General features: G+C 47.4%; 1 protein-coding gene across 13 annotated transcripts in view; it reads right to left on the minus strand.

Annotated features, from left to right (window-relative positions):
* UNK (unk zinc finger) overlaps positions 1-23,735 on the minus strand; it is a 34,206-nt gene that overhangs the window by 7,073 nt on the left and 3,398 nt on the right. For 3 of the 13 annotated variants that reach the window (XM_089900088.1, XM_089900080.1, XM_089900090.1), the window contains exons 1-10: positions 21,749-21,945; positions 7,007-7,216; positions 5,767-5,943; positions 5,496-5,626; positions 4,787-4,922; positions 4,120-4,237; positions 3,033-3,117; positions 1,679-1,821; positions 1,068-1,268; positions 429-494 (exon numbers count right to left, since the gene is read on the minus strand). In XM_089900088.1, coding sequence (XP_089756214.1) covers positions 429-494; positions 1,068-1,268; positions 1,679-1,821; positions 3,033-3,117; positions 4,120-4,237; positions 4,787-4,922; positions 5,496-5,626; positions 5,767-5,943; positions 7,007-7,216; positions 21,749-21,891 — 1,410 coding nt within the window. In that variant the 5' untranslated portion in view covers positions 21,892-21,945. The other 10 variants (XM_022589581.3, XM_089900089.1, XM_089900083.1 and 7 more) reach the window with 9 other exon arrangements.

A 23,735-nucleotide genomic window follows, 5' to 3' on the forward strand; every position in this document is an offset into this window, starting at 1 on the left:
GGGATGACTGCCCACGGATGGGGGCTGGAGGCGGGGGCTGGCTAGGGCAGAAGGGAAGGGTGCATCCCAGCTCTCGCCTGGTTGCCCTGAACACCTTGTTGGGAGGCTGGAGTTGGACAGTGTGGCTTGGAGGCTGCAGGGCCTACTCACCCCTAAGGCTCTGCGGTGGGGGAGGGGAAGCACGTTCAGCGCAAGGACAGATGTTTGATTTTTTTTTGACTGGCTAATGAGTGAGTCCGGAGATGAGGGGCTCAAGGGCCTGACTCCCACCCTCTCTGAATTTGGGGCTGAGGCCCCACTGTAATCCTGCCCTCAGTTTGTAGAGAAAGCGGTGCCCCGTGCTCCCCGAAGAAGCCTCCTGGGGTTCTGGGCCTGTCCTGTCCACAGCAGGTGCCAGAAGGGGAGAAAGGGGGCTGAGGGCTCTATACCTGTTTGGGCTGAAGCAGAGGCTGCTCTTGACTCCTGGGCTCTAGTGAGTGGGGTTTTAACTTGGCCTGAGAGAAAAGTCAGGGAGCAGGAGATGAATGTGGTGCTAGGGAGGGACCCTGAGCCCATGAGTCCTCCTAAGCATCAACTTGCCATGGCTCACTGAGGGGGAAGGAGGCACCAGACACCTGTTGTACAGTCCCCCTTCACACACATGCACCCTCCTTCCCTACCCTGGGAACCCGGGGAGCTGCTCCTCTCCTCCCTGTGACTCCAAGTCACAGATAAGCCAGTTCCACACCCCTTGTCCTGCTCCCCAAGGCCCTGCTGTCCCATCAAGGCAGCACAGGGCAGGGCAAAGTCCCGACGTGGGGTCAGAAGACTGAATAGTAACCCTTTCCCCTCTATTAACTCGCTCTGACACTGGGTGAGGTGCTCAGCCTCTAACCTGCCTGTCTTCATCTGTAAAATGGGATGGCCTCACCCGCTCTGCTCAGTCTTGAAGAGGCTGGGAACAGGGGCTTCCTAGCTCCCAGTCACATTCCCCATAGCTGGGCCAGGACAACCCTCCAGGTCTTCTCTTGCCGCATGCAGAAGGTTAGCCCATGCTAACCTCACTGGGCTGCCCCCTCATCCCTTACCTGGCATTTCAAAGTTTTCAGGTACTCGGCTCCCACCTGGTCTTCCCTCTCGAAGCCAGGAGCCTTCTTATAACTGCCAGGGGCGAGGCCAGACTCCCCAGGAAAGACAATGCCTTCCAGATTCGGGGGCTTCCTGATGGAGCCCGGTGGGGAGCCACAGAGGTTAGATGGGCTGCCGAGGCTGCTGTTTCTACAGAGGAGCTGCAGAGAAGGAAGAGAGTAGGCTGGTGGGCAAAGTGCAGGCTGGGGCATGGCCCATTCTCCGTCCCTGCGTGGGAGGGGGACCCTGCACCAAGGGGCTCGGCTCCTTTTTAACTGGCCGGGGGGCAGCAACCACCACCCAGGACCCAGCACCCCACGTGGAAGCTGTGTGTTGGGGGGCAGACAGGTTTTGTCCCTTCTACTACCTGTGATCAGCTCTACCCAGGCTGATCGCAGGGCTCCGGGGACACCACTCCAGCCACTATCAGCTTTTGCCGGAGAGAAGAACCCTGGGGCAGAAAGGGCAGCACCCTTGGGCGGAGGCCTCCTCCCCAAGCACAGGGCACGAGAGGCAGGTGTTGGCTCTGGGCAGGCATGGTGCCCACCCCACCCCCTGGACAGGCACGTACAGCGCTGAGGTCAGGGGCATGCGGGCTGGAAGGGCTCACGGGCACCGAGTCTCCGGCAGCAGACGGCATGTACAAGACGGGACCTGGCTGGGTGGGGCTGGACACAGCAGAGGAAGGCTGCAGGTCGTCACTGAGGGGTGGCTCTGCAAGAGACAGGGGCAGGGTGTCAGCAGGCTCCTGAGCCAGCTCTGTCCCTCCAAAAATGCATCTGGGTCTCTTAAAGGAGCACACGCATCCCCCTGCGTATGAAGGGAAGGCTTCTGTTTCTATTAATATCACGTGCTGTGCACTTACTACGTGCCAGGCAATTTGTATTAATCGTAAATCTTCACAATGACTGGAAGACAGAAGTGATACCATGGTCTCCACTTTACAGATAAGGAAACTGAGGCTCAGAGAGGTAAGGTATATCTCCCAAGGGGGCTGAGCTAGGAAACAGAAGAGCTGGGATTTGAACCCCAATCCACACGCCTCCAAAGCTGGGGCCATTCATTGCTTCTCTGTGCTGCCTTGGCTGGGCCCACCTCTGAGCCACATGTGTGCTTCCCCCTCCCTACGGACGGACGGCCTCAGTTTATTTTTCACCCTAATCCCAGAGATAAGGCCTAAGGCTAGAAAGAAGTTAAGGACAAACAGAGCAGTGGCCTGGGGCAGACACAGGTTGTAACTCAGACCCGTCTCTGAGACTGGCAGTGGTGGTCTGGAGCGGCACCGAGCGGCACCGCAGCCCAGGACCGCACGCAGCTGCTGAGCACCCGGCACGCGCCTAGTCTGCACTGGAACGTGCCACAGCCATTCAAGTACACGCCAGCTTTCAAAGACTTGGTTTGAAGAAAAAAAGGGAAAATATCTTGATTTTATGTTGACTGTATTTTAAATGATATTATTTTATGTTGGGTTAAATAAAAATATATTATTAAAAATTGACCTATTTCTTTTTCTTCTTTTTAGATGTGGTTACTAAAATATCTAAAATGACATAAGGGGGGTTGCATTAAATTTTGATTGGACAGCTCTGCTCTCAGCAGGGCAGAGTGCTGTGTTCAGTTAGTGATGTCTGCCATGGGTGGGGCACGGGGTGGCTGCTGGGATTTGCCTAGTTGGCTCGGGGAGGGTGCCTCACCCTGCCTGGGCCTGTGAGTGTGCAACCAGGGGCACAGTCCCTGCTGTCTCATGACCTTGGAAGCTCCAGGGTTTTGAGACCAGTTCCAGAGAGGTGGGGCGGGGGGGGTGGGGGAATGGAACTTCCAGGGGGGACAGGGGCCCACTGCTGGCTGACACTGAACTTAGGGGGAGGGGGGACGGGAGGGGAGGGTGGAGAGGGCACTGCCCCAGGGCAATGGGAACAGCATACGGTCTACGTGGGCGAAGGCGCAGAAGGGTCCTCGGGGACAGCTGCCCGACTGCTGCATGTCGTTGCACTTGGTAGATTTATAGATCTGGAGGGCAGAGCAGAACAGAGGTGGGTCAGGCTTGGGCAGAGAGAGAAAGGCAGCCAGGGGTGCCTTCAGCATGGCTGGGTTAGCTTAGAAATCTCTCCTTTCTCCTCCCCACCCGATGCTGCTTCCCTAAGTCTCTCCCTGCCAACTGCTTACTCAAGCCAGAGTGAGCAGACACTGCCGCCCGCATGCCAGGGACCACCCCCCTCCTGTGGTCACAGGCCCAACCAGCCCTGACCCAGCTCTCACAAAGGGATCTTCTCCATGCTACTCTCAACTCATGATCTTGGCCAGGGCTGTGACCTTCCAATGTAACTCTGGGCATTAAGGGAGCCAAGTTCACAGGCAACACCCATCCACCCTGGAGCACTCTGGGTTGGGATCTACGCTGGGCCTAACTTTCTACCCTGCTGTCTGTAGCCCACATAACGTAGTTTCCGTCCGTGTGTCTATCTCAGGGTGTCCTGACCTCCATGGAAGCAAGGGAAGGGACAGCACATGCCTCTACATACCATATGTGAGATTGTGGCACACTGACAGAGCCCAGGCCACACCGTGGGGCTAGGGGCTGCATCAGGGAAGTTGCTGGTCCCTAGGCCCTCATATGGTACAGGACAACGGTAAGGGGATTTCTTATTTTTTAAATCTTGATGCTACGTTAAGTACCACAAGTGGTGCAAAGCCCAGAACGGCCAAGTCACCATGCCCAGTGCGTGCTCTCCCTATCAGGGGGGCTCGGGGAAACAAAACCGGGGGCCAAGGGCTGCTCGGTGAGTGTGGGCTCAGACAAGGAAAGCTGCCGGATCAGGGTGTGGGGCTCCTTTACGTACTGCCCGGGGGGGAGCCTGTGGCTACAGATCCCTCCCAGGATGGTGTCAGGATGGATTCTGCCAGCATCAGCCCGGACCCTCCTTTCCTTTCTCCTTGCTTTCCAAAGAGGATATGTTAAGCTACCCCCAACCCTCGAAGGGCCACAGCTCGGGCGCCAGCTCCAAGGCCCACCTCTGGGTGGAACTGCTGCTCCGTGCGGGTGTGGCAGTACTGGCAGGAGTCTCCGTTCTCACACTTGCCAGGGTCACCCCACTCGTCCCCGTGTTTTACGTTCGGACATGGAGATGACCTGGTTAAATAAGAGGGTGGGGTCAGATGGACGCAGAGCGGATCTGGGGGAGCCAGTGAGATCGCTGCTGTTCAGGGCCCCTCTCTGGTCTCCTGGCTTTGCACAGCCAGGCTCAGAAGTAGGAAACATCAGTTGCAGAGTGAGGGCCTTACTGGGGCCAGAAGCCTGGCTTTGCTTCTCTGGCCCAACCTGGCTGCATCACCAAGAAGGACACTGTTTTGCTCGCTTTAGCCAAGTCCTCCCCCCGAGCACTGGGCAGCCCAAGGACAGCCAGGCTACAACCACACCACAGCTGGGCCCTGGCAAACGCCCCTCAGCATCCGAACCAGAGGGGCTTCTAACCCAAGATCCTCATTTCATGCCAAAGGAGGATCCAGGAAGGCCCCCTATCGTTCAGCTATCCTGACCATTCTCTCCCCTCGTACCTGGGTGCTGTGATTCTGTGATCCCCAGGGCTGGCCTCCCTGAGAGCACAGTGCAAGCAGCCCCTGCCGTGATCCCTTCCCTGCCACCCTCCCTCCCACGGCTGGCCTGCTTGGGCCAAAGCACCTGTATTTGTGTTTCCGGGGACTCCGCCGCCGGTCCTTGCTGTTGTGGTAGTAGGGACAGGCGTAACCCTGGCGGCACAGCCGTGGGGGCTTCTTGCACGGCTCCGTCTTATAGTTCCCCAGCACATAAGCGGTCTCTGCACAGGGGGCCAGAGGCAGGGGTCAGGTGGATGAGGCAGGGGCGGGGCGCGGGGAGGGGAAGGAGAAGCCACTAGGAAGGAGTCTAGGAGCCGAGGCTTTTGTGAGAGGTATGAGCAGGGCCACCTCCTCGTGGGCCAATGCCAAGACTGAGACCCGGGAGAGAGGTAAGGAGGATGCCACCGTCCCTCACTGGAGATACTCACAGCTCACAGAGTTAAAAGGGCGTCCGCAGGAGGGTTGAGAATGCACCTATGTGTACTCATATACGTGTACGACTGTGTATGTGTGAAAGCCTCCTGACGGAATTTAGGGAGCACCTGGGGTGACGGGAGCAGGGCAAGGTGTGTCTGGGGAGACTCCCCCAGAAGTGCCCCCGGATGCCAGGGCTGCAGTTGGCGGGATGTGAGGTGGGATGAGGGGGCAAGTGCCTCCCAGCAGAGGTGGTGGCTTGGGCTGGAGAAGGCAATAGGTGGTGGTGAGCCATGTCCTCAGAGCAGCCATGGGGAGGAGAGGGGGGAGGACAGACAGCTGGTGGGAGGGGGCATGGCCATTTGTGTGGCCACCTTTACCTTGCCACCGAGGCTCCTCACTGAGGATTTTTTCTATCATGGCGTGGCTTGCGGCCCCAGCCGACTGGCCCTCTATGCTGCCCTCTACTGTGGTCTGACCGTTCTGCAAGGCCTCCATTGCCTGGAGCTCCCTGGGAAGAGAGGAGAGGACAGAGAGAGCGGGGAGAGGGCATGAGGAGGAAGGAACCAGAGTGCCAGCCCTGCACTTCATCGGTGGTACTCACTGCGTCTGCAGCCAGGCCCCCACCCCGGCCCTCAGCCATCAGCCCACCTGATGTCATAGACAGGGGAGCGGAGGTCATGGGGCCCATGAGCAAAAGCGCAGTGCAGGCCGTTTTTGGTGCAGTTGCCTTTTGAGTCTGTCTCGTGGATGCAGATTCCAGTCTTATAGTAGCGCAGGTGGTACCTGCGCTCAGTGTCCCCTGTGGTCCTGTGCAGGAATGGGCACCTGAAACACAGCAGCAGGGGTGGGGGTCACTCACCTTCGCCCCCTGCAGCCTGGGCTACCAGCCGTGCCCTTCCCTTCCCGTTGAAGGCTTTCTCATGACCCAGCGGGTGTACTGATGGTGGGTCAAAGAGGCAAGCAAGTGACGAGTCCTGCTGAGGTAACAGAGCCACCCTCCCACTGCCGGTGGGTGCTGTAGCCCAAAGTGGGGCCTGAAAGGCCTGGCATTCCCACTTCAGCTTCTCAAAGACTACTCAGCCAGTGCCCTGGGCTGTCCTGAAGAGAAGCTCCAGAGGGGGGCACTCTTGGGAGAACAAACACTGCCTAGGTCAGGGGTCTTCAGAGAAGCAAACGCCCTCGGGCCCTGGGTACTTCATGAAGCTGGGTGGAGGGGTGAGCAAGCCTTTGACCCCTGGGAGAAACGGAAGAGCTGGTGTGGGGTGGTTCAGTGAGGTGCACCCACAGAACACCCCGCAGTGCCTCCATCACCACCTCCGCACGGCTGAGACACTTGTTAGGCAGGGTCAGTAAGTGCTCCCTCAGTGACGTTCCCAGGTTTGCCACCTCATGTTTGTCATGTGTTATGCCCTGTCTCTTCACAGAGCTTTGTGGCAAAATATTTAGGGTCAGCAAAAAGGGAACTAGAAAAAAAAAAAAAATAGAAAAAAAAAAAAAAGGGCACTAGAGAGGCTGCGTGTCACTAAACAGCCTTGGTGGGCACTGCATGGGATGGAGTGGGTAGTACGGGCTCGGGAGAGGGTCCTTGTGACCTGCAAGGGACCAGGAAAGAAGGCCCAGGAAGCCACTTTGGTTCAGATGTGGCCCTTAGGCTTAGCAGAAGAAAGGCCTGTGTAGGGCTTCCCAAAAGTAGGGAAAGGAGAAGGGGTCTCCCCCAGATGATGGTGGGGTCTGAACCCAGGTCCAAACGATAGGACAGTGGGCCAGGCTGCAGCAGGTCCCCAAAGGCAGGCTCTGGCTGGCTTCTTGGACTCTGACTGGACTATTGTGAGGGCATCTGATCCAGGAGGCAGGGGGCTCCTCTGAGGGCAGGCTGGGCAGCACTCACTCGTCGCCCTCCGGGCAGAGGCCTGTGGCCTCGTCGTACTTGGTGCAGTAGACGTCGGGGCTATAGTTGAAGGTGCCGTCCCGGCGGCGGATGGACCGGCGGCGTCGCTGGTTCACGAAATGCCAGTGGAAGCAGGTGTAGGGCCGATGCTGAGTACATTTGTGTTGCACAAAGAGCGGGCACTGCTCAGTGCGGAATTCCTTCAGGTACCTGCAGGGAGAGCCCCCGAGTAGGGTGGGCCAGGAGCAGAGAGTTAAGTCCCTTGTTTCCCAGCAAGAAGTTGGCCACCAAGTCCCCCAAGGGCCCTACTCTGGGGGGGCTAGTTCAACTGAGACACCAGAAAAGACCCAGAGCTAAGGCAGGCCCTCAGCATCAGGATCCTTCCTAATACGCAGGTCCCCAGCCAGCCTGAAGGGCAGGAACCATAGACCACAAGGGCCCTCAGTGGTCAGCTGCCTCTGCCATGGTGACCAGAGGAGCGCTTCGTCAGCGGCTTGTTCTCTGAGCGCTCCCCGAGGTTTCCCAGGCCAAACCACTGACCACAGGGAAAAGGCTGCAAACCAGAGCTTGAGGAGCCTCTCCTAAACTTCCTGCAAGCGTCTCTGCTGCCCAATCTGCCTGCCAATTCCTGGAGGCCTCACTTGTCTCAGGAGCAGGGCTGGGGCACAAGGCCGAGGGCCAGGACAGCTGCTGCTCTAGAGCTGAGAGCCCAGGTCACAAGGTGTCCTTCCGGACCACTGACACAGGTCATCACTGTCCTGTCCGCTGACCTCCTTCCAGAGACACTTCCTAGCATTACCCAAGTCTGTTCGTGAAGCTCATGTTGGAAGCATCTGAAGAGACTCCCTCTCAGCCTTGCCTCCCACAACAGTCTTGCAAATGAGTACCTGCAGCAGCTGAGGTATTCTATTTCCGTCCTAACCTGGGGTTGGGGGCTCTGTCTGTCCTCCCAGCCTCCTCCCAACCTGCATCTCTCTCCTTTACTCTGCATCTAAAAACCAAGACAGGGCTTCCCTGGTGGCGCAGTGGTTGGGAGTCTGCCTGCCAGTGCAGGGGATGCGGGTTCGTGCCCCGGTCTGGGAAGATCCCACATGCCGCGGAGCGGCTGGGCCCGTGAGCCATGGCTGCTGAGCCTGCGCGTCCAGAGCCTGTGCTCCGCAACGGGAGAGGCCACAACAGTGAGAGGCCCGCGTACCGCAAAAAAAAAAAACAAACCAAGACGACCCGAAGCTCCTCCCCCCACACCACCCAGTGGAGGGCCTGACCCACTTACCCCCTTACAGAACCATACCATCCATCTGTGTTTTCATTCACTTTGTGTCCAGGTGGAGGGTTTCTTAGATTTACCGCCACTGCCCCCCCACCCCCGACACACACACACACACACACACACACACACACACAGACACACGGTGGGCACAAGCAGGCAGCCCAGTTCCCTATATTCATTCCTTCAAGCCCTAGCAATGAAGGCAACAAATGGCTTGATAGAAGACATTTGATGCCAGTGAGGAGGATGGTTCTAGAAGGCACAGAAGGTTGTGTGCAGAAGGGAGGGTGGAGAGAGCAGCCACCTGGAGCTGGAATGCCTGGGAAACAGGCGAGAGGGTCCAGCCCATGTCTTTGGCTCATGCCAGGATATGCAGGGCCTCATCAGTCTGGGCATATGGAAGGTGTGGGGACAGGTAGGTCCAGGGCTGAGACTTTCCAGACAGGTTTTCTTTAACGCTGAGAGTGCTGTAAAATCCTCCCAGACAAGGGGAATTGCCTGGCAGTCCAGTGGTTAGGACTCCGTGCTTTCATTGCCAAGGGCCCGGGTTCAATCCCTGGTCGGGGAAACTAAGATCCCACAAGCCATGTGGCGTGGCCAAAAAACCCCAAACCCTCCCAGCCCTGAAGTGTGGAGAAATGTCCAGGCGTATGTACTGGGCAGGGGGAAGCTGGAGCTGGGTGCTCCCTAAAGAACACAGATAGGGGGTTTAAGGGACAGTGAAGCTTCCAGATAGCATCCTATTCATTCAGCACCTATTTACTGAGCACTTACTAGATGCAAGCATGGTGGTGAGCGCTGAGGACACTGACGTAGCAGGTCCTTATCCTTAGGAAGCCCATATTTTCATGGGAGACACACCGTAACAGGTGGAATCAATCAACTGTGGAAAAGGTTATGAGGAAGGTTTGCAGAGGGCTCTTTGGGAACCCAGAGGAAGGATCCTTGACCCAGGCTGGCACAGAGGAAGGGGGAAGGGAAGGAGAGGTACTTGTGGGTGAAGAATGTGGGAAGGGTGTTTTAGGCAAAGGGAACAGTACGAGCTTAGCAACAGTATGCCTAAGTCAAAGAGCTCCGAGCGCCTTTGTGGAATGTGAGTGGGGTAGAACTGGAAAAGGGAAATGAGGATGAGGTGAGGTGTGGGAGGAGCCACATTTCAGGGATATCATCTCCAGGCTGCAGATATATTCTGAGACACTGGGTTGAAACCTGGAAGGCTCCGTAGAGCCTCTCACAGCCCCTTTGACATTGGAACGTAAGGTCTTCCTGTCTCCCTCTCTGTCTGGTTATAGACAGAAATCTGCCCTGCATACTGTACACAGGTACAGTATGTGGCAGTATCAAACCCTGGCACTGAGTTGGGACACCAACCCCCCAAACTGCTAGACTGATCTCTCCTGTACATACTCTGACTCCTGACCCACAGGAGACTAATTCAGGAGGTAACAGGTAGGAAATGGGAGCGGATGAAGCTGATCCCAGGGCCAGGGAAGAATGAGAAGTATTGATAGTTAGGACTGACAGACTAAATACAGGACATCCAGTTAAACTGGAATATCAGATAAATCAAATATTTTGTGGGACATGCTTATACTAAAAAATTATCCATTATCTGAAATTTCAATCTAACTGGCATCCTCTTTTTTTTTTTTAAAGCATAGCTTGGGTTTCTTCTTTTATTTATTTGGCTGCGCTGGGTCCTAGTTGCAGCACACGGGATCTCCATTGCCACGTGCAGGATCTTTAGTTGAGGCATGCGTGTGCGATCTAGTTCCCTGACCAGGAACTGAACCCAGGCCCCCTGCATTGGGAGCACGGAGTCTTAACCACTGGACCACCAGGGAAGTCCCTGGCATCCTCTATTTTTGTTTGCTAAATCTAGCAACCCTAAGAGTGGCATCTGCCTGCTTAGTATCAATGCCTCAGTAAAAACCCAGGGAGGCAGTCCAGAGAAGTGACTGTGGACACAGTCTGTCCTCTCGGAGAGAGTTCCTGGCAAGCCTGCTTCTCTGGGGCAGCCATGTCCACAGTGTTACCTACAGATGCCACGGCTCCAAAGGGCTCCAGCTGGCAGAGGTGTCACAGAGGAAAGACATGGAAGCAACAAATTACCTCATTCTAAGCCTCTTCATCTCCATTCCCACCACCATGGGTCAGGCACTTGGTACCTCTTAATAAACCGGTCTCCTTGTATCCGGCCTCTCCCCTGTCCAGTTTATGTTGCACAGTACTCATCATTTTTCCCAGAACCCAAATGTAATTTTCACTTTCTTAAAAGCCTTTAGCTTCCACGAGTAGCCACGGATAAAGACCAACTATTCGGCCTGGCATTTCAAGCCCTACACATCTGGTCCAAGGAACTCTTCCAGCCTCATTTCTCTTGAATCCAGTAACACTGGAGTCCTTGGTGTCTTGCAAAGAGATCTTGAGCTTCCCTGCCTTTGCTCATGTCCCCTTCCTCACCTGTAGAAATCTTTCAAGGCTGAATTCAATGGTAATTAATCTTCTGATGCCATCACTTCCATGAAGTTTTCCTTGACCTCTACCTATCCTCCCCCTCCTGCCCTTGTCTCCAGCTAAGTTATCATCTCTAAGCTTTTACAGCACTTTCTCTGGACATTTCTTATAGTCCTTATCCTGCACTGCATATTAATAATGTGTACGTTTTCCTCTATTACTAGATTATAAAGTCCTTGACAGCAAGCATGTAATAATCCAGTACAGTGACAGTTTGCTGAATGAATGTAACAAGAAGTCACACAAGAGGCAAAGTCTACAAAGATATTAACAATTTTATGATGCCGCGCACAGGCAGACATTGAGAGCTGGAAGCTCAATCCTATTCCCTGGTGAAAAGCACTACAGTGCAGGAAATTTGTAACTCTGCAGACAGGGCGGACTGTCCTGCAGAAAAGCCTCTCACGAGAGAAGGGGCCAAATGACTGAGTCTAGGCCGGCAGAATACCCACTTTCAACCAACAATAATCAATGAGAGAAATGTCTAACCTTCTGCTTAAGCCATTAACAGAACTGTGCCATCCTCCACCTGGGAACCAAAATGTTTAGTCAGAACTTCCCACTCTCCCTGTCCCCCTCTAACCTTGTGCTAACCAGCAACACACTGCCCAGACAGCAAGGAGAAACGCACTTAGAAATCACTCTTTTCTACTTTCATGGATTGAAAAGAAACAAATTTTCAGTGGAAATGAACAACTGTCTCCATTAAGCTCCAACCGATCTTTCCATTTTAAAGGTCTGAAAGCATAAGATCTAAGAAAATAGGCTGAAACTTACTCATTCCAATTCAACCAGCTCTCAGGAAAACCAAGAAGTCCTGGAATCCCTGGTTAGGAGAGAAGACTCGCCAACCACCCCTGCCCCACTCCAAGATCTGGGGGGCGCACAGGGCCACAGAGCTCAATTCTTCACACCTCCATCTCCCAGGAATACCCGCACTCAAGGATAAAAGACAATAAATGTGGACTAGCTTCAAATTGCAAGGCCTCAGTGACCTACTGTGGCCAGGATGAGTCAAGAAACCACTCAGGCCCTGAATCAGTAAGAGTTGATGGAAAAAGCCACATCTTCTTCCTTCCCAGGAGAAGGATCAACGAAGGCTGGAGGAACACTGAGGTTGCTCAGAGTCTCACCTTGACTAAGGAGCAGCACCCGCATGTTTGTCCCAACAGGGGCTGACTTTCAAAGTTATCTTTCACTCCTTTTTAGGACATCATATTAATTATCCCATTAATGGTTTATCTGTAAATGTAAAGGATCATTGTGCAAGTAACATGCCCACTTACAAAAAGTTTTTAAATGTAGAAAAGGGGGGACTTCCCTGGTGGCGCAGTGGTTAAGAATCTACCTGCCAACGCAGGGGACATGGGTTCAAGCGCTGGTCCGGGAAGGTCCCACATGCCGCAGAGCAACTAAGCCCGTGAGCCACAACTACTGAGCCTGTACTCTAGAGCCCACGAGCCACAACTACTGAGCCCGCGTGCCTAGAGCCGGTGCTCCAAAACAAAAGAAGCCACCGCAATGAGAAGCCCGCGCAACGGGACGAAGAGTAGCCCCCGCTCACTGCAACTAGAGAAAGCCCGCGTGCAGAAATAAAGACCCAATGCAGCCAAACAAAAATAAATTAAAAAAAATATTTTTTTTTTAAAAAAGGGCGAAATCACCCTTAATCCCACCACGAATAATGCTAGACTTCTGGTTAATTTTCTCCCAGTACTTTTACACAAATATAATCATAAGGTATCATATTACTGAACTGCTTTATAAAACTAATACCTCTCCCTAAAAAACTTTTAAAATCAAATACATGCAAACATTTAAAAAAAATCAGGTGATACTTTCAATATTTACTGGATTATCTTTACTTTCCAAAATTCTAAAACAGCAAAAATCAGGCTACTTGAAATCAAAATTCAATCACTTGCCCCATTAAACCAACAGTGATAACATAAGGGATTAACAATATATTCAGTAAATTACATCACTTTTTCTTTTTCTAAGATTTTTTTGATGTGGACCATATTTAAAGTCTTTATTGAATTTGTTACAATGTTGCTTCTGTTCTGTTTTAGTTTTTTGGCCGCAAGAGGCATGTGGGATCTTAGCTCCCTGACCAGGGATTGACCAGGGATCGAACCCGCACCCCCTGCATTGAATGGTGAAGTCTTAACCACTGGACCGCCAGGGAAGTCCCTACATCACTCTTAAGGTGTTAAATCAAGTGTGAACTGCTACCAGCTCAATTTCCGGCTAAACTTTATTTTTGGGGCTGTACGCTCAGCTTGCGGGATCTTAGTCCTCTGAGGACCAGGGATGGAACCCACGCCCTTGGCAGCACACAGAGTCCTATAACCGCAGGGAATTCCCTCCAGCTAAACTTTAAATCCTATTCTAAATTGTCTCACTTAATAGCTTTATCTGTTTGGGTGTTTCACTCTCCCCTGGGTAGGAGGGTGAGCAGAATTTGAATAAACTGAATAAACAGAAAAGTATTAGAGATGACTGTTAGAAAAACTACATAAATTTATTTTTTTAATTATTTATTTTTGGCTGCATTGGGTCCTCGTTGCTGCACGTGGGCTTTCTCTAGTTGCGGGGAGCCGGGGCTCCTCTTCATTGCAGAGCACAGGCGCTAGGTGCACGGGCTTCAGTAGTTGTGGAACACAGGCTCCGTAGTTGCGGCTCGCGGGCTCTAGAGTGCAGGCTCGGTAGTTGTGGCTTGCGGGCTTAGTTGCTCCTCGGCATGTGGGATCTTCCCAGACCAGGGATTGAACATGTGTCCCCTGCACTGGCAGGTGGATTCTTAACCACTGTGCCACCAGGGAAGTCCTTTTTCAATTTTTTTCCAAGATTTTTTTTTTTTTTTGACATGGACCAATTTAAGTCTTTATTGAATTTGTTACAGTATTGCTTCTGTTTTCTGTTTCGGTTCTTTGGCCGCAATGCATGTGGGATCTTAGCTCCCTGGCCAGGGATTGACCCCGCACCCCCTGTGCTGGAAGGCGAAGTCTTAACCACTGGACCGCCAGGGAAGTCCCCAAACCACGTAAATTTAGAAGCAATGGGGAGGACGTAGCTGACGTTTTAATCCATATCTATCTAGCTCCCCCCTGCTTCTAGAATCGTGCTTAGCATGGCCTCACTCTGACTCTACCTCCCCTGCTGCCACTGACCTGCTCCTCTCGCCAACAGCAAGCTAAACTCTACAGCAGGGTCAGCAAACCTTTTTCTGTAAAGGACCATAGAGTAAGTATTTCAGACTTTGAGGGCTAAAAGGCCAAACTGAGGATATTACGTACGTACTTACGTAACAAGAGAAAAAACAAATTTCCACAGATTTTTTATTGGTGAAAATAATAATTGGCTATAATTTTTGGTAACACAGGTCTACTAATAAGAATGGACTTAGGGTGGCAGGAATAACATTTGCAAAGTTGGGGGTCCCTTTCACCAAAATTGGTTACGAATGTTCATCTGTTAATGCTGATTCGGTAATAAGATTTTACTTATTTCACCTTTGAAAATGTCTTTTCACATAGATAGGTACTGACAAATGTTGTTATCATTCTACAAGCATGATTTTAATTGAGCATATTGGTCTTAGAATACATTTATAGAATTCTATTAATGTCTTGATACTTTTTTTTAATATCTTTATTGGAGTATAATTGCTTTACAATGTTGTGTTAGTTTCTGTTGTATAACAAAGTGAATCAGCTGTAAGTATACATATATCCCCCCATATGATGCTACTTCCAATTGAAGGTTTGGCATAAACTCATTTGCAAAGGTAGATGGATTTTGAAATATGGAAATTTCCTTTGTATTCCTATCAAGATGCAAAATCACTGCTCAAACTATAATTTGTGTTCAGAAATCATATCCATGGTAGGGACTTCCCTGGTGGTCCAGTGGTTAAGAATCTGCCTTCCAGTGCGGGTACGCAGGTTCGATCCCTGGTCAGGGAACTAAGATCCCACATGCTGTGTGGCACTGAGCCTGAGCACCACAACAAAGACCCGACGCATCAATCAATCAATCAATGAAATCATATCCATGGTAAATTTGTGTAGGGATAGAGATCTCCCCTTTGTTTTAACTTCTGGCAGCAGAGGAAGTGTGTAAGGTAGTTTGACATGACATGTTTCAAACGTTAGTTGTCAAAATGACTTTACTGCAACATAAGGTTTGCGTATAAGTGATGTTTTGTCTTGTAATTTTAGGGTGAATTCATTAAGAAACATTATCAAGCCTGCAGCAAAAGCTAACTTCCAAAGCCATTCAGCATTCGGTAATAGTGGTTGAGAATGATTCTTCTTTCAGAAAAATTTCAATCTCAGCCCTGAACTCAAAAAACTTACAAGAAAACTTCACCACTGCTAAGCTATCTAGTTGTGTAGTAGGGCATGCCAGAATATTCAGCTTTTATTTTTGATAAAAATTCATGGAATTGAGGATTGTTAAGTCCACAAGAGGGAGTGAAGCTCATCACTGATCCTAGCAGTTCAAGAACTCATGACAGATTCGAATACTTTCCACAGAGTCCCTGCCGATTAATACAATGAATAACCACAGGCTTTAAACACCTTCTGTTTTCGTAAGCTTTGTAAATTTGTCCAATTAGATCTTTTTCTGCTCCACACATATTCCTACCATCATCAGTTGTAACAGATATCAGATTATACTTCAGGCCGTAGTGAATTAAGTGTTTTCTTAATGTCTTTGAAAGGAAAATATCCTCAGCTGTAGTTTTAAGTAGACTATTCATAGAAGCTACTTCTTCAGTCACTTCATACGCGGCACTGACTTCATGAATAAAACAGTAACTTCTGTTGACACATCAAGAGCCAAGAAAAACCACACAAAATCATTTGCCTTGTTTTCTAATTGACCACTGATGTGTTTCCCATTGACCTCAACATTTTGAGAAACTGTTCTTGCTGAAAGGCTAATGCTCTTAAACAAGTTTGTTTTCTCTGGACATGTTTCTTCAGCTTCTTCCCTCAAACATAATTTAATTAATTCTCTATCCGTAAATGGCTTTCCTTGCTTGGCTAACACATGAGCCACTCGGAAACTTACTTCAGTTGTAGCCTCGTTTTCATTTTTTTATTTTTTTTTCGTTTTCATTTTTGTGAAGAAATTCTGCTGTAATGAAACAGTCTCTTTAGAATTTTCTAATTTTTCTGACCGTTGCCTTCCTAGGAGTTGGGAATATTGTGACAACTACATAGTCTGGTAATGTTAATGGATTCTTTCAGCACAGCTTTTTAATTACAGATAGCTTTGCCAACTAATTCAGTGACAAGAAAATCCACACTCCCCTGTGCCCTAAAAACACGACACTCCAAGTCCATTCTTCTCGTTTTGACGTGATACTTAGGCACTGGTAATAAAGAATAAATAAAACATTGTGGTATGCTAACACACATGGCGCTGCAAACACTGTCAAGTTGTAACTGTGTCACCCTGATTTGTAGCGCACTGAAGAGCAATGCAGAGCAACAGTCTGGTCTCCATCAGAACTACTGAACTCTGTGGTTAAACTGCAAAAGCAGCCATAGACAATATCTAAACCAATGAGCGTGGCTTCCAATAAAGCTGTATTTATGGATGCTGAAAATTAAATTTCTTTTTTTTTTTTTTGGGGGGCCACACGGCATGTGGGATCTTAATTCCCCAACCAGGGATCGAACCCACACTTCCTGCATTTGAAGCACAGAGTCTTAACCACCGGACTGCCAGGGAAGTCCCGAAAATTAAATTTCATATAATTTTCATGTGCCATGAAATATTCTTTTTCAACCATTAAAAATGCAAAAACTATTCTTAGTACACGGGCCATACAAAAGCAGGTAGCAGGCTAGATTTGTCGTATGAGCCACAGTTTATTGACCTCTGCTCAACACACCATAGCCTCCCCTCATTTTTTACCTCCATACTTTCAATCATGTTGCTCCTGTGTCTGGATCGCCCTTCTGGCTTCTCTCTGCATAAGAGCTTCCTGCCCTGCCCAGTGGTATTAATTGCCCTCTCTTCCACGTTTCCACCATACTGTGTGAATACAGCAGGTATGGCCCCACCACAGTTGATTTCAACTGCTTTGTATACAGCCAGGTCTATTCATCTTTGCACCCGTGCACAAAGCCAGCTTGTAGCAGGTGTTCAGGACATGTTTGTCCAAGAAAAAGCAAAAGTGTTAAAGCAACCCAAGTGGTACAAGCCTGGTCCACAGCAGCTATGCACTAACCCAGCAAAACACAGACAAGCAACTTAGATGCTTCTCCTGGCAATTAAGAAATCAGTAACTTCTCTAGCTACTTTGCCCACAAAGTCTGCACAGCCTTGTTCCTCACCCTCAACACTAAATTTAAGATCTTCAGCTTCACATGCAGACTAGAAAAGCAACCAGTGGGATGGCTCACTCTGTAATTGCTGCTGAGAATGTGCAGAGATAAACAGAGATGTATTAAATTCCTTTTTCTGTTTCCTCAAACAACTAAAAGGTATTATGATGACTATTTGGCAAAAGCTAGGTACAAACTAGAGATATATTAAGTGAAAGAAAAAAATATATATATATAACTGGACAATTAGGTAAACTATATGCAGAAAGAAAAACTGGAAAGAGAACTACACCCAGTATTATTGATTTTAGTGGTTATCGTGGCTTTTCCAAAATTAAATGAAAGATATATGATGCTAATAAGTCAGAAGAGTTCTTTTAAGTTAAAAGTGAACTGTGCTAAATCTTTTTGTAAAACAAATGACTATTAGAATGTCATCCTGCTTATGATTTGTAAAGTCTGATTGGATCCGTATGTAAAATGGTCAGATTTGAATAAAAAGGCACATAGGCAAGACAATGATGGCCTCTGGAGAAGCAACAGGAAGAGATGGTGTGTGCTTGGGACTCGATCCCAATGTGCACAGTGAACAGCAATCTGTGAGCCCAACAAAAAGGGGGCAACAGACAGAGCTGACAGTAGAAACCCACCCCTGACACCTCGCAGACTGAAGGTCATAGCTCTGCTCCTGGGGAGCCAGCCGCTCTCCTGGCTAGTCAGTGGTCACTGCTCATGAGACTCACACACGGGTAGCAGAGATCTGGCAACGTGACAGATGTACCCATATCCCTAATAAGCCACCACTGTTCATCTTTATTACAGCTAGTCTTATTAAATCCGAATTTCATCTATTTCAAGCAATAATCAAGCTTTATCACGGAAACAGAATCTTAAAATGCAAGAAATGGTCCTGTTCTTAAATATTGCTTAATGAAATCTAGCCACAATGTGATAGGATTCTGAAACTAGCAAAGGAAAGAAAAAACAAAACAACCAAAAAACCCAAAAAAATTCCAGTCACTGTCGAAGACAACACTGTGGTGTCCAAAGGCTCAAATGACACTTATCTATAATCTGTTTTCCATATTTATATTAACCCTACTGGCTACTTTATTTTCCCCATACATAACTCCTATAAAGAAATTTAGTCACAGAGCTCATAGTTCATGACTTACCAAAGATTCTTCATTTTTTAAGTTTGAGAATAAAATCTTTTTTAACTTCAAGGAGAATATTGTAAGAGCAGATAAGCAGTAGATTAAGAATCCTAAATTACTTATCCGTGTGTGTGTGTGTGTGTGTGTGTGTGTGTGTGTGTGTAAAAATAAATATTTCTTACAATTTGCTGAAAAACCTTTCCTCATTTTTGAAGAGCTTTAGGTAAACTATTAGTTCTGGATTCAATGTTTGTAAGGATATACATACACATTCTGTTTTGACACCAAACATAACCCAGAAACCGTACAACTTTATGACAATAACCACACCAGTAAGAGTTACAAAAAAAAAATGGCTTTTTAAAAAATCAACGCCAAATAAAGCTAAAATTAGTTATTGGTAAATATTTGGACAATTATTTGTCCAAATCTTTATTTAAGATAAGATAACGTGGGCTTCCCTGGAGGGGCAGTGGTTGAGAGTCCACCTGCCGATGCAGGGTATGCGGGTTTGTGCCCCGGTCCGGGAAGATCCCACATGCCGCGGAGCGGCTGGGCCCGTGAGCCATGGCCGCTGAGCCTGCTTGTCTGGAGCCTGCGCTCCGCAACGGAGAGGCCACATCCCACATCGGTGAGAGGCCCGCTTACCGCAAAAAAAAAAAAAAAAAAAAAAGATAAATAAGATAACGTGCTATCTTCTGAAGTGATCCTGGTTTAGAACACTCTCTCTAGCAGAAAAAGCAAGCCCAGATAGTATTATTCAGGCAAACAAAATAAGCATCTAGGGAATTTCTGCATGTGTCTAAATCTTTAAGACAGGCTTTAATCCTATAACCGGGTTTTAGCCAAAGACCTTGGGGCCAGTACCAACCTCCCAGATACAATGAAACTATCTTAGCACACAGTTACATACACAGGAACCCACAGTACAAGCATCACAGGCACTTAAGCAAGCAAACACTTTAAGGTGGGGTGGAGTCACTCACCAGCAAATGATTTCAGCCCATTCTCACGGGGAAAAAGCTGATATCTGTGACATGTCCCGGCCCCAAGAACTAACAAGAACCATGAACGGTGCAACGTTGGTGTTCCTGGTTCCTTCTGTCTATAATTTTCTCCTTGCCCTAAGGATCCTGGAAGTGGTAAAACTGAGGAAAGTTCATGTAATCAGTGACTCAACGTCACTGATTCTGGAGAATCTGTGAGGGGTACTGAAAACCCTGGTTCATTCCCTAAATTAGATAACACCTTGCTTTGGTTCAAAGTTTTCCTGTAAACAGCTGGCCTCAAAAGCTTCCAATTTGACAAACATTTTAGTATAAAGGTTTTAACTGATGTGTTATTTTGAACACTTCTGTACAACAGTCTTGATCCCTGAAAGAGTAGTTCCGTTGAGAACACAAATTCATTGTCTGAGATATAACCAGGCTGATGGAGGCTATAAGAACCGCGACTGAAGTGCAATTCGAATGGACAGGGAAGAGAGGAGAGTGCTCTGAAGACAACACGGACCCACAGGCTGTTGAAGGAGGTAGCAGTGCAGCTGAAAGCAGTAACCTGAGCACTGTTCAGACATTGATAAGAATAGTACTTACACTGTGCTAAGTGCCAGGCACGGTTTTAAGCACTTTATATACATTAATTCACTGAATCCTCATAACTACCCCTTGGCACAGGTTATTATTGGTATCATCAGGAAACTGACACACAAAGAGGGAAGTCACTTGCCCAAGGTCCCACAGCTAGTAAGCGGCAGAGTTGGGCTTCAAACCCGGACAGTCTGGTCCTAGAGTTGCTAGTCTTAAACACCATGCTGTTAACTATGCTTTTCTTAACTGAGCTACAGGAAAAACAAGAGTAGTAACAAATAAGAATAAGTGGCTCTCTAGAAGCTGTTGAAAGTATGTCTGGGAGTTTCTGACAGGCCATAATTACAATACAATAAGTTACTAAAAACAAAAACAGAAATGTTAACTTCAATGTACTCTATTGGATATTTAATATTCATTTTATGTGCTCATTATAAAAGTTCAATAGTAAAATCTGTTCTGTTTGGTTTTAAATAAGAAAATATAAGTACAAGTTTCTAATTTATGTTGTTTGACTTACACACATCCTAAACTGGCAGGCTACCAGATGCTTGGCACCTCTTAGCACTAAAAGTGAAATAAAAACGATATAGTAATGTTCTTACCAAAATTAATAAAAGCTTAGATATAAAAACTACAACTTAAAATTTTTAAGTCATAAAACACCATGCCAAATGTTTTTATCAACCTCTTCCTTCCTAAGCATAACTATCTCTCTTCAATGGGGTAGTTTTGTGAATAGGCCAAAATTTCATAGGAAGGTGGGAACATGGGTCTTCCCCTCCTCACTAGAAGTCATTTTGTTAGGACTTATGGTGACCATATGGTGTTCCAAATACTAATAGGAAACAAATGAGTCAACTTATGAACACAAAAAGCAAACTGTGATGTAAAGAATAAGGGAGGAAAATAAGCTCAGATATGACATGACGATACTATCACAGGCCTTAGTATCTTCTTTGTCTCCTAAATAAATTGAGCCACCAACAGGAAAAAGGTCACCTCACAGAACGCTATGAGATTTTTAAGTTGCTAGACTCCTTTCCATCTTCTCCTCCTCACCAGCTCTTGATACTGCTGTCAAATTCTACACACTGGCAAAGAAAAAAGGGGTGAAAGTTGAGGGGTTTTATAGAGAAAATATTAAAAGTCTGTTGAGATTATTTGAACGAAAATATTATAGCCATTGATATCACTTTAAATGCCTAAAACACATGGCCTATTCTTACAGAAATGCCCATGTGAACATTAGAACAATCATCACAATACCTGATGAACAGAATCAATTCATTTTAGCAGAACAGCAACTTCTTCTACATCCCACCCACCCTAGGAAGTAAACACAATTCATTTTATGAAGGTATTGGGAAAAGTGTGCTTGTTCTTTATAATGGTTACCAATTCAGAGACAATTTAAAGTACAACTACCAACAACTAGGAGTCTCAAACTTGCTGAGTATTCACTTCTTAAAAGAATCTCCTCAGACTTACAACATGGAGGCATTCGCCTAGAATGGATACACGGAGACGAAGCCATTGAGAAGACTGGGAAAAGGGTGCCAAGAGCTCTTCACAAACTGCAGGCTTTCCCATGCTGAATGATGCTGCCAAGCCCTGATAGGCCATGTGTCTAAGGCCTCTCTAGTAGGAGGGACTCATATACACTGATTATAACAACGCTTTTGTCCAAAAAAATTGAGATGTAACTTATACAACATAAAAATTCACCATTTTAAAGTGTACATTTCATTAGTTTTTAGGATATTCATCATGTTGTGTAACCATCATCATGGTCTGATTCCAGAACATTTCCATCCCCCCAAAATAAACCCCATACCTATTTTCATATGCAATGATTTTACCCAAACTTTCTCCGTAGATCTCTCTGTTGCCCATGCAGGTATTTTAAGATGGCTGGCTGGGGTGAATCTATAGAGTATCTATATGGTAAGAAAACAAGAAAACTACATTGTCCAGAAAGATACTGAACGCAAATCCTTGGCATTTTTAGCAATTAGGCTATTGTAATTTTTATATATTGGCTAAGAATGGCAGAGAAACTTACATTCAACATCCATCTTCACATAACACATTAATGTGCCCCAAAATTCATCCAAGGTGTTAAAAGAAGGGAAGACAATCTACTATGATTAGCCATAACTGTCCATAGTTGTAATTTCAAAATACAGAAGATGCATATGTGGGAAAACCTCCTTTAGTATCAAGCACAGCTGGATCAAAAAAACAAAAAACAAAATGAAAAACTTTATGATTAAGCAAATATTGTCCCCACTTGAGAAAATAATCCCTAGATCAGTTCTCTATTTAAAGTAATGTAGCTTTAAATGCAACCTTACTTTTATCAGTCTTCTAACCTAGAGTCTCTCCTAATGAGAAAAATAACCTTTAGGCAAAGGTCTGGTAGGAAAGCCTGCAGATGTGCGGTGCTCAGGCTGTCGCAGGCCTCTCATTACCTAAGTGAGCTCACAGCTTCTAAGACACACAGGAAGGAGACCTCACCTTCAGGCATCAGGGTGTTGAAAGCGGGAGGAAGTAGGTCCACGAGGGTGTCTTGCTTTTGTGCACTTATCTGGGGTGCTATTTGCAGAGAAGGAGCTCCTTTATAGAGTGTGCCCAAGATGGATTTCTCTAAGTTGCTCTCAGAGTTGTCCAGCTGCCCTCACCAATAAGCCACAGTCTTTGTAGGTTGATAGAAACCACCAGTCAAAGCAGATGCATATGGATTGTGGGGAAGCCTTCTTTAGTATCTAACATAGCTGGATTAAAACAAAAAAACTTAACCATTAAGCAAATCTTCACTTTAATCATTAATTTAGATTATAGCAAATATCAACTAGGTGCTAAAATTGAGTCTACCCTTAGCATGGGCACTTAACACTTATTAATGGGGATTTTGTGGACTTGCCTGAAGGCCACAGTGAGCTCTCAATTTTTGTCCTGCAAGAAATTAGTTCTCCTTGATAAACAAGTAAACAAGATCCAGAAATGTTTATTGGTAATTTAACTCATTCTTGCCAAGGCTGCTAAGCAATGCTTCCAATGACTTCCATTGTGCAACAAGCTGTGTTCTAGCAATGTATTTACAAAGTTATTGCAATCTGCAATAATGATTTAAATACTGTTCACTGCCGGGATTTTCCAAAACACAATCAGATGCAATCAAGTGAAGCTCGTGACATTTACATAATGTATAAACTAACAAATTTCCCTCAAAGTAGTTTATCTATGGAAGTACTGCTACATTATTCTTCTTTAAAGATGCCCAGGAAACAGTCCTAAATTAAAACGACACCTGACTAGATGAGTATAAAGCACTTATCCTCTGTCTACCTATAAGAAATCACCCAGTGGCCAGAAACCTCCAAGTAACCGTCAATAAACTAGAATTTCATTTTCCTTTAATACAAGAGAATTAAGAAGTCTGAGAATCAATTGCAGGTAAAAGAATCCAAAAATGATTTAATGTCTTTGAGGTTTATATCCTCTTATAGGGTCAAAATAATGAGGTCAAAAACTTAATTTTTTTTTTTGGCCATGCTGCGCGGCTTGCACAATCTCAGTTCCCAGACCAGGGATTGAACCTGGGCCACGGCAGTGAAAGCACCAAGTCTTAACCAATGGACTGACAGAGAATTCCCAATACTGGGATTTTTTTTGACCATACCACGCAGCATGCGGGATCTTAGTTCCCACTGGGGGTTGGACCTGTGCCCCCTGCAGTGGAAGCGCAGAATCTTAACCACTGGACGGCCAGGGAAGTCCCAAAACTGGGATGTTTTATTAAAGATGGCAGGTTTTTTTGTGACCTTTCAGCTATACACTTTTAAC

This window comes from Delphinapterus leucas, chromosome 19 (assembly GCF_059928025.1).
Source record: "Delphinapterus leucas isolate spDelLeu-1000000601 "Yukka" chromosome 19, BTC_Dleu_Yukka2, whole genome shotgun sequence".
NCBI lineage: Eukaryota > Metazoa > Chordata > Mammalia > Artiodactyla > Monodontidae > Delphinapterus > Delphinapterus leucas.